Source organism: Cervus elaphus, chromosome 5 (genome assembly GCF_910594005.1).
Source record: "Cervus elaphus chromosome 5, mCerEla1.1, whole genome shotgun sequence".
In the NCBI taxonomy this organism is placed as follows: domain Eukaryota; kingdom Metazoa; phylum Chordata; class Mammalia; order Artiodactyla; family Cervidae; genus Cervus; species Cervus elaphus.
The window spans coordinates 100,534,670-100,554,348 of record NC_057819.1 but is presented as its reverse complement, the minus strand read 5'-3'; the positions used below and the strand labels follow the sequence as shown (position 1 = coordinate 100,554,348).

At 38.1% G+C, this 19,679-nt stretch overlaps 1 protein-coding gene across 6 annotated transcripts in view; it reads right to left on the bottom strand.

Annotated features, from left to right (window-relative positions):
- The window catches only part of NDEL1 (nudE neurodevelopment protein 1 like 1), a 45,910-nt gene that overhangs the window by 11,610 nt on the left and 14,621 nt on the right, over window positions 1-19,679 (bottom strand). For 5 of the 6 annotated variants that reach the window (XM_043903800.1, XM_043903802.1, XM_043903803.1 and 2 more), the window contains exons 2-7: window positions 13,193-13,290; window positions 11,917-12,070; window positions 10,850-10,998; window positions 8,813-8,949; window positions 5,497-5,670; window positions 2,878-2,969 (exon numbers count right to left, since the gene is read on the bottom strand). In XM_043903800.1, coding sequence (XP_043759735.1) covers window positions 2,878-2,969; window positions 5,497-5,670; window positions 8,813-8,949; window positions 10,850-10,998; window positions 11,917-12,070; window positions 13,193-13,278 — 792 coding nt within the window. In that variant the 5' untranslated portion in view covers window positions 13,279-13,290. Of the gene's footprint in view, window positions 1-2,877; window positions 2,970-5,496; window positions 5,671-8,812; window positions 8,950-10,849; window positions 10,999-11,916; window positions 12,071-13,192; window positions 13,291-19,240; window positions 19,630-19,679 lie in introns of those variants that run through there. The other variant, XM_043903799.1, reaches the window with a different exon arrangement.

Below are 19,679 nucleotides of genomic sequence, written 5' to 3'. Positions count from 1 at the left end.
CCTCTTGATGAAAGTGAAAGAGGAGAGTGAAAAAGCTGGCTTAAAACTCAACATTTAAAAAACTAAGATCATGGCATCTGGGCCCATCACTTCATGGCAAATAGATAGGCAAACAGTGGAAACAATGACAGCTGAAGCTCCAGTACTTTGGCCACCTGATGCAAAGAACTGACTCACTGGAAAAGACCCTGACACTGGGAAAGATTGAAGGCAGGAGAAGGGGACGACAGAGGATGAGATGGCTGGATGGCATCACCAACTCAATGAACATGAGTTTGAGCAAGCTCCGGGAGTTGGTGATGGACAGGGAAGCCTGGCATGCTGCAGTCCATGTAGTTGCAAAGAGTGGACACCACAGAGCAACTGAACTGAACTGATATATATATATATATGTTACATAATATGGTATACATAAATACTGCATATAAATATCAAAATATATAGTAAAAGGCGGAAGATAAAGGAGATATAAAGATGACAAGGCAATGAGATGCAAAGCACAGAGGGACAAAATTAGCCATGAGCAGGAATGTGATACTTTCACGGAGACAAAAAGGAAGAACACAGGTAATAAAAGGAGAATACTAAAAGAAGGGAAGTGAAGAAAACAAAGTGTAAATAGATAGCCTTGATTTCTCAGTGGAGGAGGATGTCAGAGGAGGACGGGGCTTCCAGGTGAAGTCAGTGGCAAAATAGGGCAAAGAAATAGGAGATGAAACATTCATAAAAGTACACAGGGGCTGGTGGAGAATGGCAGAAATTCTAATGACACCTTAAAAGACAAACTGTCTGCTGAATGGGTAAATAACACCAGGACTCCGAGTTCAACTTTAATGCACCACTTATGAATAAATTACGTAAGGTATTAAAGCAAAACAGGGAACAAAAGAAAGATGACAACAGAGATCCAGGAATAAATAGCCAGAACTAACCTACGAGTATAATGAAGAGAGATTAGAGGATGACAGCGTGCTGCCACCCTAGAAGCATGTCAGAGCACTCAGCAAACAGTGTGAATAAGCTGGAAGATACAACATATAGCAAAGAAAGTGTATGTTTCTTCTCTCCACAGTGGGAGGGAAAAAAAAGTAATCAGAAATGCTAAGAACCATGAAGAAAAATATCCATTGATACACAAGTTATATATGGATACAAAGGCTGAGAGCAAGTTTTAAAAATGAAAATGGTTTAATTCTGTTGAAATGACAGGATTCCAAGAGCTTTTTTATTTTTATTGTGATTTGGTAAAAATTGTTTTGCAGTGAAAATAATAAAAAGATGGCCAATTTTAAAAAATGTTAAAAAGGCATACATGTCAGCTATGACACACACACAGGAAAAAATCTATTAATAATATGCTTCTGAGTAAAATAACAGGTAAAGAACAAAATGCCTGAAACATCTGTTGAGTACTGTAAGTAAAATGTCCCGAGAGCCTAGCTCCTCCTCTATGATTCTGCAGGAAATAACACACAGGTGGGCATAATATTGTAGGTGCTGTTGACTAATTTTCAGCACTACTAATGGGAGAGTTCAAGAAGGGACAGACTTTAAATAAAGTTAGAAAAATAACCAAGAAAAATTTAAAAATTAGGAGAAGTTAAATTCATCTTTTTTCTTAAAGTTGGTAAGACACTGAAAAGCAAGCATACTATTTCACTATAGGTTCTACTATTAGTTCTAAAAAGCACTACTATTTCATTATAGGTTATAACAAATAGGTTAAACTATTACAACACAATTTTTACAACAAACAGGTTTAAAAAAAAAGATTATGGTAGGAGTGAAAGAAGATTATTCTATGTGCTGTATGAATGTTGTGTGCACATGACTTGTTACAGCAACTTTAAAATGCAAAGTTATTGATGGTCAGAAAATAATTTTACGAGCCAGAAAAAGTAAACATAGCATCTCATATCTTGGCCTCCCATTTCTTTATATAAAGTAGAATGTAATTTCTGCTTTCTTTGAAGCTACACACACACACACAAATAAGTGAAAGGGCAGTGGAGAATGGGAAGTTTCAGGGGTAGATTATTGATCACAGAAATAAGTCACTCAGGGAACCAGGAAACTGACTAATGCTAGAAATTCTAACTTTATAGTGGCTTAAAAATCTACCAGGTTACATAAATGTTTCCAATGATCTTGATGCAGGAAAGAAGTCCAGTTGCTCAACTAATCCAACCTGCAGGTCTCCCCTATGACCAGAGAGACCAGGAGTCCACAGTGACAGAGAAAGTGACCCATGGATCATAGGTAAGTAGGAACCAAGTGAAAGCAAGAGATGACTTAAAAAAAAAAAAAAAATCACAACAAAGTACTACTCTGAATAAGGTCAGAGTAGATATTATACAATGTAAAAAACTAAGTAGAAATCCAAGTTTAATATTCCAAAAGCCGAAATGCTCTGGAACGCAACGTGAGAGCCAAGGAGATGGCACTGGAATGGAGATGGCCAGGCAGCAGGGAGGTGGTGACCAAGAGCAGGAAAGTCATGCCATGAGCCAAGGCAAGAGTCCTCTGAAGAGAAAGCTGGGCGATGACCAGGAGGAAAGCAGGCAAAGCACAGAACAGGATTAGAGGGAGGGATAAGACATACAGCAGGCCTTCAGAGAACGTAGGAGTCAATGCTTTAGAGACAGCCAGGGCGAGCATGACGAAGGCCCCGCAGGGACTTGGGAGTTCAATAAGGTAATCTTCTGCAGAGGCACAGGAAAGGCTGAGCAGAGGTGTTTATCTGAACCAGTCTCAGGTGGTCAATGGATGCTCTTGCTTCTAAGCTTAATAGCCTTTACCTCACCCTCACTTCAAGGTAAGAAACAATTCAGTACCTTGGCAGCTGAAACACCTAGTGATAAATAACAAAATGCTTACCCCTACTTTCCGTAAGAGATCCCCCACGATGTTCAGTGCTGATATCCTAGCTGAAGGAGTCAGTGGACTGGTACCAAAACCATTTGGTATAGCTAGAGAAAGGTCAAAGGCGAGTGATTACTCTGGCAACTTCCTTTACATTTGGGTTTGTTTCAGTTTACAAAGTAGAATACACAATGAAAAATCAATATAATATTCTTTAACTGTGGATATAGTATAAAGTGGAGATACCACAAATACGTTTAACCATTTTCCAAAGGATATTTAGGTTATATCCAATTTTTAATTATTATAAACAATGCTAAATGGACATATAACCTTAAAATATCTAGACAAGCATTTCTGGAGAAAAGGTTCCTAAAAATAGAACTGCTGAGTCAGAGGATATGCCCAAATTTTCACCTTAATATCCTACTAAAATGCTCTCTAGGTTGTGTCAATATTAGCAGTCCGTATGGTAGTGCTCTCAATAATATTAGACATCTTTTTTCTTTGCGCCCAACTTGATAGTCACTTTAACTTTTGTCTCCTTAATCCAAGAGTCATTTAAATCTCTTTTTTTGGAAGTCATCTGTTTATCTTCCGCACTTTTTCCTGCTGGGTTGTCTTTTTTTTAATCAACCTGCAAGAGCACTTGTACCCTTGCATGGTATAGTCATACAGATATTCATCCTTTCTCTCATATATATTTCCCAATGTGACATTTATTTATTTTTGACCACACCATGCAGTACATGAAACTTCCCCAACCAGAGATTTAAACCTGTGCTTCTCCAGTGGAAGCACAGAGTCTCAGTCACTGGACCGCCACAGAAGTCCCAAAGGTCACAACTTTGTCTAACCACTCTCCTCCCTGCATCCCGAGTAATACATGGCACATAACAGGTGCCCAATGTGATACAAAGTGCTATACTTTCCTTGGCAGGGATTTCTGGATCTTGTTCTTCCTATTCTACTCGAATTTTATATTTTCAGTATTATTAAATCTGTACTTTTATGGAAAGTTGTTTTAAATGGTTTTCAGAAACAGGCATTTTATCAATAAAATGCAATTACAGCCAAACCACTTCATAGAGATCAGCTCTTCAATCTTGCCACTGATTTCTCTAACCTTTGGCTTCTCACTGTCTGTGTGCCAACTTCCTTGCAATGAAACAACAGCTTTTAGGCCAGCGAAAGTTCATGCCATCAGTTCCAATCTAAAAATGTGTCTCTCTGGACAAATATTCTTGTCTTAGGCTTGACATATCTTCCTTCTGGGCCAGAGCAAGCTCTGTGTCCTACTGACACCCCCCCCTTGACGCTCCAGATAATTCCAATTAGGGCTTAGATGAAGAATTTTCAGAACTTATCTGCATAATTTTAATTAGTAACATTAAAAAAAAAAACAGATCTTAAATGCTAATTCTCATATGCCACTAATTCTAAGGTCCTCAAATATACAAGCAGCCATTCTGAAAAATGACAGCTTCTGATGCCTGCTGTATATAATGCCTATATACTGCCTACTCTATTCTTAGCAGCAAACGCAGCACATACTGCTACAATCAGCAACACAACTACATAGAACTTTTACATACCTTACCTCACCTCACCCTCATAAAAAGACCAAAAAAAGGGTGAATTATCTATTTAAGGGCTTCTGAGCCCTTGAAGTAAGGCCAACACAATTAGAAACTCAGTTTAAAATTTTAAATAGTCACATTTGAGTGGCTATGGGTAGCACAAATATGGAGATATGGAGGGCTAACTGTACTACCTGAAATTACTTCATATCACTCTGAAAGGTAAAATCCTGTATTTAAAAAAAGAGTAAGAAGAAAGTACAGGGGAGTGGAAGTAGCTGAAATATGATCTGCAAGCTGCAAAAACTAAGTAAATCTCAGTAAGAGTTTCAGGGTTCCATTCTTAACATTTTATCTAGTGACTACTTAAACGTTTTTCTGCTTATCTGGATTTTAAAAAACACCTTGACTGATGGCAAAAGGAATATTTTTTATGCACTATTCACCTATGAATATGGCAGCTACTGAGGCATGTCACAGAACGGGCATGTCCATCCAAGCCAACTTAGATGAGCCTGAATGGTAACTCAATGAATTTCTGTACTTTCCATGTATAAAGACTTCTAGTCTCCCATGATATATTCAGTGGCAGGGGCCAGAAATAAAACTGCATTTAAATATGATCCCAGAATTTGTAACAAAGTGGCATGGACACAAAAAAGTACACACAACAGAAAAAAATTCAGTGTTAATAATACTTGACTTTAAGCACTAAGATTGCAGATGAATTTTCTTTTTCTCTTGTTTATATTTTTATATTTTTCTACATGAACATGTGTTACTGCTATAATCAAAACAAATTTCCTTAAGATCTTCAACTTTTTAAAATTTCAATTTATTAAGCTGTTCTTGTCTTAAATGTAGCTCTCACTTCACTGTTTCCTACATATGAGTAAGTGGTCTAGGGAAGTAATTCCTGCTGTTTCACACAGAGCTAGACTAAACCAACCTTTAAACTAAAAAGACTGCTCAAACCTTAGCGACCCCTGCTTCATCAGCAAAGCCTCTTAGTTGATAATCAGCCACAGGTTCAGAAAGAAAAGACATTACAAACCTTTCGGTGAAGGAAAACTGTTCTCTGTTCCTTTGCCAACAGGGGTAGCTGGCAAAGAAAGGGATGCTTGGACGGCAGAATCCATCTTTTCGCAATCCAGCGTTGGAGAACTGGGAGCTGACTTTCTAGTTACTTCCTGTTGTCTTTCCCGAACAGCTAGTTCTTGCCTTAAATCTGTAAAATGTTGCAAAGGTAGCAATATTCACTAGAGGGAGCAAATACAGCAAGGAAAGTTACATCTGAGATGCCATAAAGACATTTTTCCTAAATTACTTCTCAAAAATGATTTTCATATTTAATAATTTTTACTTCCAAGGAAATAAAAATGACAACTCTACTGTCTAAATGGTCATTTAGAATTTAAAAATGTGATAAATGTAACAATTATTCTGTCTTTATGCAAAAATAAGGCAGAGTCCAAAGCAGAACTCACAGTGAACAGATACGACACAAATACAAATATTCTTAATCAACTTATTTGTATTTATTTCGAAATGATGATGTAGTTTGGGGATTATTACAAGATCAATGAAGAACAATTTTGTCATTTTTAATGGGTTGACATTCTTTTACTAATTTTCCTATGAAATATTTTATTTTAGAAAGGAAGTAGTCAAAATAGTTGCAACTGCTTTCTGGTTTTCAAATATTGAATTTTTAACCCAAAATTAATGTTCTCTTTTTCTGTAATGCAACTGACCAATAGCAAGAATACTTGGTAACTGTATATATATATATTCCACGTATATAATGCATCTAAAATGTAGCAGCTCTCCCTTATCTGAGGAGGGTGTGCCAAGATCCCCAGTGGATGATTCATTGAACGAAACAGCAAAAAACATCACCCTGTTACTCAGAATGGTGCACAATTTAAAAGTTATGTATTGCTTATTTCTGGAATTTTCCACTTAATATTTGCAGACTGCAGTTGACCATGGGTTACTGAAACCGTGGAAAGCAAAACCACAGATAAGGGGGGACTGCTGTAGTTGCACGTAACAACAGAAAGTAGAACTGAAGTTGTCAGGGCTGGGGAAGGGAGAAATGGGGATTTGTTGTCCAATAGGCAAAGAGTTTCAATACTACCAGATGAAAAAGTTCTAGAGATCTACAAAACAATGTGAAGATAGGTAACATTACTAACTTGTACCCTTAAAAATCATTAAGATGATAAATTTTGTTACTTTTAACCACAATTGTAAATTTTAGAATAGGATAAAGTTAATATTTTATACATTATATAAATTATGAGTTCTTCAAATGAATAAAGCCTCCCCAAAAAAAGGAAGCCATGAAGAAAATTTTTTTTGAATGCACAGTTTGCGGATCTTAGTACCCTGACCTGGGATCAAACCTAGGCCCCTAGCAGTGAGACCTGAGTCCTAACCACTGGTCTGCCAGGGAATCCCTGAAAAACCAATTTTTAAAAGACCCAATAAAAACAGACAAAAAGTTTTCACAAGTACCAACCAAAAAACTACAAATTAAAAGCAAGGTGATATTAGACAAGAAGTTTGAGATGGGCATGTACACACTGCTATATTTAAAAAGGATAATCAAAAATAACCTATTGTAGAGTACATGGAACTCTGCTCAGTGTTATGTGGCAGCCTGGATGGGAGGTGGGAGAACAGATATATATATTATATGGCTGAGTCCCTTTGCTGTTCATGTGAAACTATCACATTGTTATTTAGCTAAACCTCAGTACAAAATAAAAAGTTTAAAATAATAAATGAAATTTTTAAAACTTCAAAAAAAAAAAAAACAATGTGATATTGGGAATTCCCTGGTGGTCCAGTTGTTAGGACTCCTCACTTTCACCATCAAGGGCTGGGGTTCAATCCCTGTTGGGGAACTAAGACCACACAACCAAAACATTTTTTAAATTTAAAAATAAATAAAAACAATATAATATCAAATTTTCAAACAGGTTTTTAAATAATTTTAAAATTTATTTTTATTATTCACAATACTAATAAACAGTGTGAGGAGGACTGAGAGGACCCTCAATCACTACCAAAGTGTAAAGGTACCAATTTACCTAAAAAGTAATTTAGCAGCATCTGTTACAACCATTAAAGACACTTATATTCTTTGCTATTTCTAAGAATCTAGTCTAAGAAAATCAAAGATACCCCCAAATATTGTGTACAAGGACCCTATTTACAGCACTATGTATAGCAAAAATGTAAATTCCAATAACAAAGGACCCATTAAGGAGTTTAAAAAAAAAAAGGATAGAAAAAATATATAACATGGTTCAATTATATAAAGAAAAAAAACAAACAGGTATGCTTATGTATAGTTATAGAAAGACTGGAAAGACACCAAACTCCTGGTGAATTCTCTCAAGATAAAGAGATAAAGAGTGACTTTTAGTTTCTTCTTTACAATGCTCTGCACTCTAACATGCATAAAAGAAAAAAAGAGGGAGGGAAGAAAATTTTAAAAGAAAGTATATATTCACTATATGTATTATACACATATACTGCAATATACACTGAAGAATTGATGCTTTTTTTTTTTTTTTTTTTGAATTGATGCTTTTTAACTGTGGTGTTAGAGAAGACTCTTGAGAGTCCCTTGGACAGCAAGGAGATCCAACCAGTCCATCCTACAGGAAATCAGTCCTGAGTATTCATTGTAAGGTTAGCTCCAATACTTTGTCCACCTGATGCAAAGAACTGACTCACTGGAAAAGACCCTGATACTGGGAAAGATTGAAGGCAGGAGAAGAAGGGGACGACAGAGGATGAGATGGTTGGATGGCATCACCGACTCAATGGACATGAGTTTGAGTAAGCTATGGGAGTTGGTGATGGACAGGGAAGCCTGGAGTGTGGAAGTCCATGGCGTCATGAGGAGGTGGACACGACTGAGCTGAACTGAACTGATACTGCAATATGCACACATATATAATGCTATTATGCACCTAACACAAAATTTTTTTTTCCACAAAATTATTTAGGTACAAGAAAAAGGAAAAACTCCAAATAAAACCAAGCAGTATCTGCACAGTGATGATGATTAAGACTTTGGGAAACAGACCAGGTCTGAATCCCAACTGAGAAGCTAAAAGACCTTGGACAAAACCCAAACTTGCTATGCCTCAGTCTTCTAACCTATAAAATGGGTATAATACCACCTACCTCCTAGAGTTGATGATATAGCTACTAATAGACTAGAAGTACTTGGCATAGTGTCTGACCAAAGCATGTAAATAAACTGCTTTAAAAAGTTGATCCTGAAGCAAGCTTAGCACTCTGGCTTAGGGACAGTAAGTAATAAATATTTTTTAAGTTATAAATTTTACCTCTTGCTTCATCCTTTAACCTCTGTACAGAGACCAACAAAGATTCCTTTTCATCAAGTTCACTTTCTAAAAATGCATTTCGTTCAATGGCTTGATTTAGCCTTTGTTCAAAGTCTTCCAGTGAAACTATTGTTGCCCTAAAAAAAAAAATTAGAGTCCATGAATTAAACAAATAATGTGCAACTAGCTACTACAAAAGGAAACTGTCAGTTTATCTCGTGCTATTTCCTGACCTAGAAAGCCTGGCCCAGCTGAAAGAAAATGATCTCACCCCTTCTGACCTCTGGTGCATTTACTGTCTCTATTATCATTTGGCCATTCAATATATTCTTTTCTTTTATATTCCTATCTAAATTCCTTCAAGTCTCTTAAAGGCAGGCTACTTATTATACAAGTTATATCTCCCCACTGGATTTTAAACATGTTTCAATGAAGTTTACACATTTTCAGGAAGAAAACTGTTCAGTGGTTTCAGAGTATGTAAGAATATGTAAAAATGTACTAAGAATTTGTTTAAAACACAGTCCCAGGTCCCACTCTACCTACTTTCTTCCTATCAACCCTTTTTGACTTCCTGCATTTCTCATTTATTCAGCAAACACTGACAGGTACCTACTACGTGCCCTCTATCCACTATGTGCTATCTGCTACAGAATTAAAATTTCCTAACCTCAAGTTAGAATTCTCAATGCCATGTCCAATTTTCTGTCAACTGTCTCTCAGCTGCACTTGCTCTCCTCCAACCTTCTGCCCCAGACTTAATTCTTCACCCATTCCTGGTGGCTCAGACAGTAAAGAATTTGCCTGTAATGCAGGAGACCCAGGTTCGATCCCTGGGTTGGGAAGATCCCCAGAGAAGGGAATGGCTACCCACTCCAGTATTCTTGCCTGGAGAATTCCATGGACAGAGGAGCCTGGTGGGCTATAGTCCATGGGGTTGCAGAGTCGGACACAACTGAGCTACTAACAAGCCAAAACATCATCTGGGTTACTCCAAAATGGTCTTCACATCTTTTCTTCCCTACTTCTAATTTCTCAGTAATATCTTTCAAATCGCAATCTGGTAACACTTCTTTGTTTAAAAAAACTCTTAGAGTGCCTCTTTGCTTACAGAATGACTTTCAAACATAGCCAAGCACAGGGTTCTCTGCAACCTGGCCCCAAACACCTTCCAGTCTTATCTTGTTCAGCCACACTGTCTTTATGCACTTTAGTTAAAGTAAAATATTAACACCTCATGCCCTTTTTCTGCCTCTCTGACTTCGAATCTCTCTCTTCATCAGTTAACATCTACTCCTCGCAGACCCAGCTTCCCCAGTGACCAAAGGGTAGTTGAGCAGCTTGTATGTTCTTTGTATTAATACCAGGGCTATCACATGGACTGTCCATATCTATCATGCCCAAGGGCAGTGGCAAGCTTATCTTTGTATCCTCAACGCTAGCATCATGCCAAGCATTTCAGAGTTACTCAAATATTAAGGAAAGAAATCTCAGACAATGATTGTAAAGTAATACAAATTACATTTGGGATGGTTAAGAAACAATGATAGATATATGAAATCTTGGCAAAGTAATGGCAAGCTCCTATAGGCTGTTCATCAAAATCGTAATAAAAGCATTATTTCAAGAAAATTCATTGGTAAGTATTAAAACAGAAAAGAAGTGAAAACTTAAGGACAGATCAGTTAGGAAACAACTGCAAGATTCAGATATACAACATGAGGACCTTCAAAAAGTGTTGTAGTGTTGAGAACACAGGGAAGACGGAGGAATGAATGAGACCTTTTAAAGAAAAACCAACAGGATCCACAATGGTACATGAAAGAAGGAAAAATGGAAAGAAAAACCTGGAAGGGCATTATCTAGGGAGATAAGGATTTTTGGTAAGTTTCAATGTGATGACTTACAGGTGACTTGAAATACCAAAAGGAGTTGTTCTGGTACTAAGATTTAGGTAACTGGTTGTATCTAAAATAACTTTTTAATCACAGATTGCCAATTTCGGTTATTCTAACAATATGCACATCATTCACTTACCTTTTTGCTCGCTCCAGGTCATCATTAGCCTGTTCCAGCTCTCTTACATACTTATGTAATTGCTCCTTAATGGCCCGAGTCTGACTTAAATCATCTTCTAATACTGAGACCTGCTTGTAGCTCTGTGCATATTGATGTTCTAGCTTCTCCTGAAGGTGTGGGTATAGAAGGAAAGAATGTGTCATTAGCATATAGTTTTCTTTAATAAAGGATGTAACCCAAACAAGAGGCAGGTTGGGGAAGGATCCAAAAAATTCACCCACAATCTGATAGTACTCTTTTCTCCTTTTTACAATGTTAAAATGACACATTCATTTCCAGTGCTTTAATTCATATTAGTCAATCACTTCTCTTAAAGAAATTTAATAATGGTCTCTCTGAAAAGAGGTAAAGTAGTAAAATTGTGGCCTTAAAAACCTCTGGGTTCTCAGGCTGAATGCAGCCCAGGGTAAACATAAAGCAGTTGAGTGACAGGGTTCAAATTTCTTACACCTTGCCTGCCCAATCTCACCTTCTCTAAACCTACCCCCTGCCCAGACACAGGAACACCCCAAACATTTGGCTTAGGCATGTGATAAACAACAACAAGAGAGATTAACCTTTCTACTCCTGAAAATTCCTTGTTAGAAGGGAATTTTTAAAAATTAAACTCCAAAACTAAAGTGACCATAAACCATAATGAAATAAATGTATGTGTCATACAAAGATAATTTTAAAGTACTACAGAATGAGGCACGCTATCATAGCAAATAATCAGGCAGCCTTTTTTTTCTAGGCAGCTTTTGAAAATTATAGAATTACAACATAATATTATAGAGCTAGGAACATTATAGCTAAAAAAATTGACAGCTACAGGGTTTTGAAGTGAACTTTTGAACTCTAAAACACCTTTGCCTTGGTTCCACGAAAACAAACAGTTTATGTCAAAAATTCATTTTAGGCCTTTTTATATTTTTATGTTGCCTGCTGCTCTTAAGCTCTACCTGTAAGAATGTACAGGTAGAACTAATGCAAGAACTTTAACAAAACCCAGCCAAAGAGACACCAACTTATACTGCCGCAATTACCTTCAATGCTTCTACTTCGTACTTCAGTCTTTGGTTATCAGCTTGCAAGTCTCTATTTCTTTGTTCAGCCTGTACTAATTGTGCCTCCAACTCTGCCTCTAATTCTCTGCTTCCTTCCTGGAATTCAACTAGCTCATCCCGAGCTTCCTGGAAGCTAATCAGAAACAAAGTGGGAAAGATCAGTTATAGTAGAAACCGTAAGGATCATCCTGAAGATGATTATATACCAATCCAAAAATTTTCACCTGAGTTTTATGCTACCATAAAATATACTAAACAGTAAAGGCAATCTATTTTGCATCTCTTACTCTATATATTCAGGGTTCAATGAAAGTAAGCTAAAAGCCGCAAAAGGATTCACGTTTTATACACTCACCCCTTTCTTATTTAACATATTGACAAAGAAGCACATATCACTATCCACAAATCAGTTTTAACATTTAGATGTGTTTTTTCCAATATAATTGGTATCCTCTGTAATTCTATTTAATTTTATGCATTAAAAATGTTATTCTGAGAAGGGTTCCGTAGATTTTCCCAGCCTATGAAGGTATCTATGGCACAAAAAAAAAAAAAAGGACTATGAACTCTTGCCATAGACACACCTTCCATATAACTAGCATGATACAATAACTGGCTTCAGTAACAACAATGAAATAGCAATAAAAGGTTTAGTAAGTCTTAGTAAACTGCTAACCAAAATAGGAAGATGTATATATATTTTAAAAAGATTTTATTTTAAAAAGAAATTTAAGCTTTCTACTTAAAAGGTTACCTAGAAGTTCTCTCAAGTAACTGAAATAATTGAGATTTTCTAAAATACCCCATATACCCCGAAGCTCTTGTCCCTCCCTCAAAGCTTTGTTGGCTCCAGACACTGATAACGCCTGCCCAAAGAGAGTCTGCCCTATGGAGTCCCAGAGAGCTTATTAGAATCTCCAAAAGACCAAAATGAGGAGGCACAATCAGTGCACACCCAGCAAGCCAAAGACAGCCAAGAGCAGAAACAGGCTTTCTAAAAGGAAGTAAGCTACCAGAAGAAATCATAAATGACGCTGTTTTCTATTTTAATAATTCAAGTAATGTAAGGTTTTATGGCACTTTATCTTCCTTAAATACAAGCAATGTTATTTTGTTATGACTATTTCTAGAATCCCAATCCTATACTGGAAACTCTAAATTTAGCTTTGTTAAAACAAACAAAAAAAAGTGCAAAAAGTTAGAGATTATGTATTCCAAAGCCCTCTTCTATTTCTAGGATGCTTTCTGGCATTACCTTTGTTTATACTTCAAGGAAAGTTCCTTCCAATAAGCAGTTTCCTCCTTCAAACTTGAAAAATCTGGTATATCTTCACCATCCATGATCAAGAAAGCCTGAGAAATGTTAAAAAGGAAAAGAAATTAAGATAGAACATAGGAATCTTAGTAAAAGGATAAAACCTGGGACAACACTCAATCTGTAGCATTTTGGAGGGAGCCAAACATGAAAGACTCTGAGGGGTTAACACTCTACTACAATAAACTCAGGCACATAAATCACTTGGCTGCCCCACTTGCAGGGACCACCACCATCATGGACAGGCTCAGGAGAGGAGATGAACAAGGTCATAGAAGCCAGGGGAAGCACTTTTGGTGGCAGCACTAGGTTTTGGGGTTGGCCCCACAGACCCACCTGCAGCTGGTTTAGTTAACTGATCTTCTGGGAATCAGGTGACAGAAAACAAGCTTATTACCAGAGATGCTATTACCTGCATGTCCTTCTCTGTAGTATTGATACAACTGCTTCAAAACACCTGCTTGAAACATTTTATGCCAGGTGACTTTGCCAGGAGATCAAGCACATTCCCAATAATTTAAATCATTACATTTCTAAAAGTTAAGTCCCAAGCTTCCTCCATTAAAGTCCACTAATCCTGAAATTTCAATGCTGTTTCATCTCGGTTCTTCTTCCAACGCATTCAGAGTGGGTGAACAAGTATCTGTTTAGTCATTAACCTTGCATTTGGACTGACTATCTAAAGTTCCCAATTGATTGTCAAGCCCAACAGAATAGCAAAGATGCTGGGCTTGTCCCAGATTCATGCCGAGTGTTTCAGCCTTACTTCCTCTACTTTATATTCTAGCAATACTGTTCAAAACTGCCCTAATGCACCATTCTGCTTCGGTCTGGATATTTTCCCTACCTGGAATGGCTCTCCTTCCTTGTGCCTTTGGAAAGCTCCTATTTATCCTTTAAAACCCAGCTGTCATCTTTTCCAGAAAGCATTTCCTGTCCTCACGGATAGAGCACCAAAATCTCCCACCATCTTGGCTACCTCTATGCATAAGATTGCATGAATACACTTAACACATAGTAATACATTTCCTTACATCTCTGTGTCCCCTGTTAGGTTGTGTATTAGTCTTACTGATTTCAACCCCAGCACAATGCCTGTACTATAGCTGATACTCAATAATATTATTAAATTAAACCAAAATTGATTCAACCTAATCCAAACTGGGTAGTGAGAATTCAAGGCCAGCTTTAAAAGTAAACTAATACAACTTGGGAGTTGTAGAGAATGTAGAATTCACCTAGCACAACCCACTACTCATGAATGTTTAGAAAAGACACAGACAAGAGCACATATACAACTTCAACTTGAGGAGGTATACAAAAGAGAATGGCTTTTAGTTGAATAGAATTAAAATGTAACTATATACATTCAGTGTAATGCCTCTGCAGCCTACTGCAATTTTTTCCAACTGGTTTAGTTAAGTCTTTCCTGACCACATTGTCCACTACTACTTTTGGCATGTTGGTCAATCTTCCAATTAACTTAAATAAAAGACCCTGATGCTGGGAAACATTGAGGGCAGGAGAAAGGGGCAACAGACAATGAGATGGTTGGATGGCATCACCAATTCAATGGACATGAGTTGGAGCAAACTCCGGGAGACGTGAAAGACAGGGAAGCCTGGCGTGCTGCAGTCCGTGGGGTCGCAAAGAGTTTCTGAGAGAGCAGGACCTGTGTTTTACTTATAAATCCCTTCTGCATCACCAGAAACATGAAACACGGTAGAAATTCGGTATCTGAATCTGACTTACAAGCTTTTTTAATTATTCCCTCTTTGCTCCCAAAGTACTGCTTTCCTTTATTAATATTGAAATTTCTATTTCAGAAATGTAAGGGTAGTTTATTTCTACCTCATAACACACCACCAAGTATTTTACCAGGATTATAAAACCTACCATTCTGAGCTAGACAAAATTATCAGTCTGAGGCATGCCAAGCCACATTCACAGCCACTTATAAAGCTCAATACAAGCTCCACCTCACAGAACAGGGAGCTGATGAAGCTTATTGGGGAAAGCCTTAGAGATACCCTGCATACTAGCTATCTAAAATAATCATTGTCTAGCCCTTCTTTCTTTCTTTAAAAATCTTTGTTTGGGTCTTAATTGCAGCCTGCAGGATCTTCAATCTTAGTTGCAGCATGTGAGATCCAGTTCCCAACCCAGGGATCGAAACTTCTGGACCCCCTGCATTAGGAGTGCAGAGTACTAGCCTCTGGACCAACAAGGAAGTCCCTCAGCCCTAAATTCTTAAATATATACGGACAACCAAGAACCACCCAACAAATGAGAAAAGCCAATAGCATAAGAAAATCCAAGGACCTACGGAACCTAGAGGAAACAGATAATTCAGGAAAGAACTACTTTTTTCTCACACAACACCTCAGGAGGGTTAGAGGAGTGTTGACACAGCTACTAAAGAAGAGAGAAAACAAAGAACTGGACGGCACAGGGTGCAGGAAACAGTGGCTCCAACCCAGGACTGCAAAGAAACCACCCAAGATGAAGCCTAGTCCATTGCACCCAGAGAGTCACTCAGCCCAGATGTCTTCTTAGCTTTATGTTCACTTGATAGCCATCTCAGTCCCTTAAATATTTTTGTTGTCATGATTTGGACTTTCTCTGGGTTACATATATGCCTTTCTGAAGGTGAGGAACTGCTGCTACTTCAGCATATCATTTTATTCACGGGTAGGATACTTTAAAGTCTCCAGCACTCCCTCTGTTAGTATGCAGCATTTGATTCTGGTGACCATGTGGAAGTGTCCTTATCAAAGTCCCTAAGGATTACTAGATGCCTTCCTTGGCATCTAACATTTGAGTGTGTCAGTTGCTCAGTCGTGTCTTGACTCTTTTCGACCCATGAATTGAAGCCCACCAGGCTCCTCCATCCATTGGATTTTCCAGGCAAGAATACTGGAGTGGGTTGCCATGCCCTTCTCCAAGGGATCTTCCCGACCCAGGGATCAAACTCGAATCTCCTGCATTGCAAGCAGACTCTTTACCATTTGACCCAACAGGGAAGCCCATCTAGTATTTACTTGAATGTATCTGAGCCAACCCTTCTACAAATACGGTCAGAGTTGTTTTTATCTACAAATGTTATCATTCACATGCCCAGTTTCAGACTTTTCTGTATGAGCTTTTTGTTGTTGACCCATTTATACAGTATCAGAAGACCTACGGCAGTTACTATTCTGAAGACTGTTAAGAAAGGTTCCCTGAGGAATCTCACTGTTTACACCTGTGGGTATATACTATAAGGTATCCATTTGTCCCTGGTTTTTTGGTTCTCAAATAGGGCCATATTAATACAACTACCAATTTTTCCATCAGTGTCCCCTGGCAACTCAGGTTTTAAATAGCCTTTCCTGTAAAATTTCTTTAGCATTTAGTTCTACTTCTCATATCCTCCTTGTCTAACTACTTAGCTCAAAGTCAAATGACTCTAGCAAAATTATTTTAATATGTTCTTATTCCACACAGGCTTCTGTTTTTTGGGTTTTTTTTTTTTTTGGCTGAATCTTATGTGAACTGAATGTTGACTATATTTTTTCTGATTAACAGGCTACTTTTAGAACTCGCTTATTGGTCCCTCAAACTATCTACGCCAGAAGCCTTTTACTAAAGGACCAGCTTTTCCAGAACAAGCCAATTAAAAACACTTAGAAGGGTAACAGGTGGTAGGAGCAGCTCAGTCTGGACTCAACTGGACTTGCAGTTAGGAGACCAGACTCTGGAGCCAAACTGCCCAGATTTCAATCACAGTCCTCTACTCACGACCTTGGGCAAGTTACTTAACCAGTCAGTGACCCATTCCCTCACCTGTAAAATGGGGATAATAATTAAAATAGGGTTGTAAAGAAGACTGAGTTAGTATGTGCAAGTACTCAGTACAAGAGTCTGGTACACAGTAAACACAGCATAAATTTCATTATTCTTAAAAACTGGTCATTCAGTTGCAGGCCTGTGAAGTATAACATAACCACAATGCTTCAAAATTTAAAATCAACGATCCCTTGTAAAGTAATTAGCCTCCAACTAATAAAAATAAATGGAGAAAAAAAAAGAGATTAAAAAAAAAAGGTAGTGTGGTATGAGCAGATAGTATAAACGATAAATAATAATTTTTATTTTAAATTAAAAAATAAAATAAAATAAAAGATTCCTTAAAATTAATCACCTCCGGAAGTTCTGTGCATATTTCAGTTACACCACCATTACTGAAAACATCTCTAAAATCTCTTTTGGAACAGCCATGAAGAGCCAGATTAAAAAATAAACAGAAAACCCTTCCTTTGTGGTCACATCTCATTTCTACTGCTTCCTAATTGGTATTACCCAGCTTTATCACTCTAATTTTATTCATCAGACTTATCCTTTCCAAAAATTGGGTTTTTCACAAATAAAAATTTGCCACCACTGCAGACATTCAAAAGACTTTCTCAGGGGCTATAAAGACAATCTGTTCATTCTGCTTCAAGTTAGAGCAGGAAGATGTGTTCATTGTGTTATTTGAAACTATGTAACTAGAGATATTAGGCCACAGAAAATTAGCCAATACAGAAAACTACACTGCTACCAAAAAAATGCTTTAATGATACATTTGTAATCTCCTGAAGCTGAAATGAAGGTAGATAACTACATACTCTTCCCCACTACCCAAATCTTCTCTCAATATCCTGTCTCACAGGGATGGAGTGTGAATCCCAAAATGATGACAACTTTTACATGGAGCGTTACGTTATCACACTGTGTGTGACCTTCAGATACCTAGCAACTGTACATAAAACTGCCTGTCTTAAATGCTATATTTACAAAGAAACTATCTTTGCACAATGCTAAGAAAATCCATTTTATATGATATCACCTCCTTGTTAATAGTTATAGAATCAACTAGTGAGACTGTTATTCTGGAACTTACCATAGATAATCAATACTTTTTTACCAAAATTCTTCTACTCCCAGAGGTGACAATTACAGAATTTTAAACTCTGAGGTCAATCATAAATACAGTCCTCCTTTTGGTCCTGACTATCAAACTTCTTTTTCTACCTCATGAAGTGCTCAGAAACTTATGTCAGAAATAATTTTAAGCTTCAGTGACCAAATTTATCCCAGCATGACTTAAGATGCAAATAAAAATAAGCTTTGGAGATGTCATGAAAGCAAGCTCTTAAGTTTTTACTGAGGTTTCTACTTATTTTAAGTGTTCCTCATCCAATTTCGATTTAATTTAAAAAGCCAAAACAAAACTAAAAAACAAATGCTTCCTAAGATTTCTATCTGGGCCAGATCAACTTGCAACTAGGACTAGCCAAAGGTTTTGTTGTTGTTGTTCCTTCTGATCTTTTCAACTTTAATAAAGATTCAGAAGAGGTATCTTAGTTCCCCTTGATTCTCTTCAACACATGACCTAATGCTGCATTTTGCTTCACCAATTTCATGATTTAGCAAAGCCAGTGCCCTATTTCATAAACCGATTAAAAGCAACACAACTCATCGGACAAAATAATTAGCCAGCAACCATGAACAAGTTCCAGCATAGAATTTCTCTTATAACTAAGTAGCAGTTCTTATCCTAGGTGAGTCTGCTCAAAAATATTTGAATAAATCTACTAGCTTCTGGTATATTTTTAGCAAGCCAGATTTTCTACTTTGCTTTCTACCTGAGAAAGGTAGAAAAATCCCACTAAAAGAAACCAGAACTCCAAGCCAGGAATCGTAAATCCTGAACCACGTGAAGCCCCTCACGGGTTGGGAGAGTCCACAGGAGAAATCACTTAAGCCCCCACCCCACCTGTCCTCAATTCCCCCATCCGTCAAATGGCGATACGAGAACCAGGCACAGCCACTAACTAGGTGACGAGGTTAAAAGAGGAGGGAGCAAGAGTGTTCTGTGAAGGCGCTACAGAAACGTAATGAAATTATCAGCACTGAAAGAATCCTCAATTCCTCAGCAAAACTAAAGATTACTTTGTTGCTTACCAACCGGGGTGGAGGGGGAGAAGCGAGCACAAGCAGTCCGAACCCGTTTGGTGACACTTTTCTGAACTCCAGAGGAGTGTCCGCAGTTAAAGGCGGACAGTCATGGGAATGCCACCGGAGCCCAAGGTGGGCAGCTTCCGCCCTCGCCCCCGCGGGGGAGAGGCGAGGAGAGTTCAAAATCCAACCCGGCTCCGAACCACCTTCCCAGCTGAAGGGATGGGGGAGGGGGGCGGGCTGGGCTCACCGCTGCCACCTTCAACCGAGCCGCTCCTTGCGCCACCAGCGCCCGGGCCCACTGTGCCACGTCCCGGCCTCCGTCCCCGCCATCCTTCACCCCTCCCCCGGACGCGGGCACATCCTCCCGAGATCGCCCGGCTCGCTTCCTTCCAGGCGCCCCCGGTGGGCCACACCTCGGACCAGGGCGTGGAAGGGGCAGTTA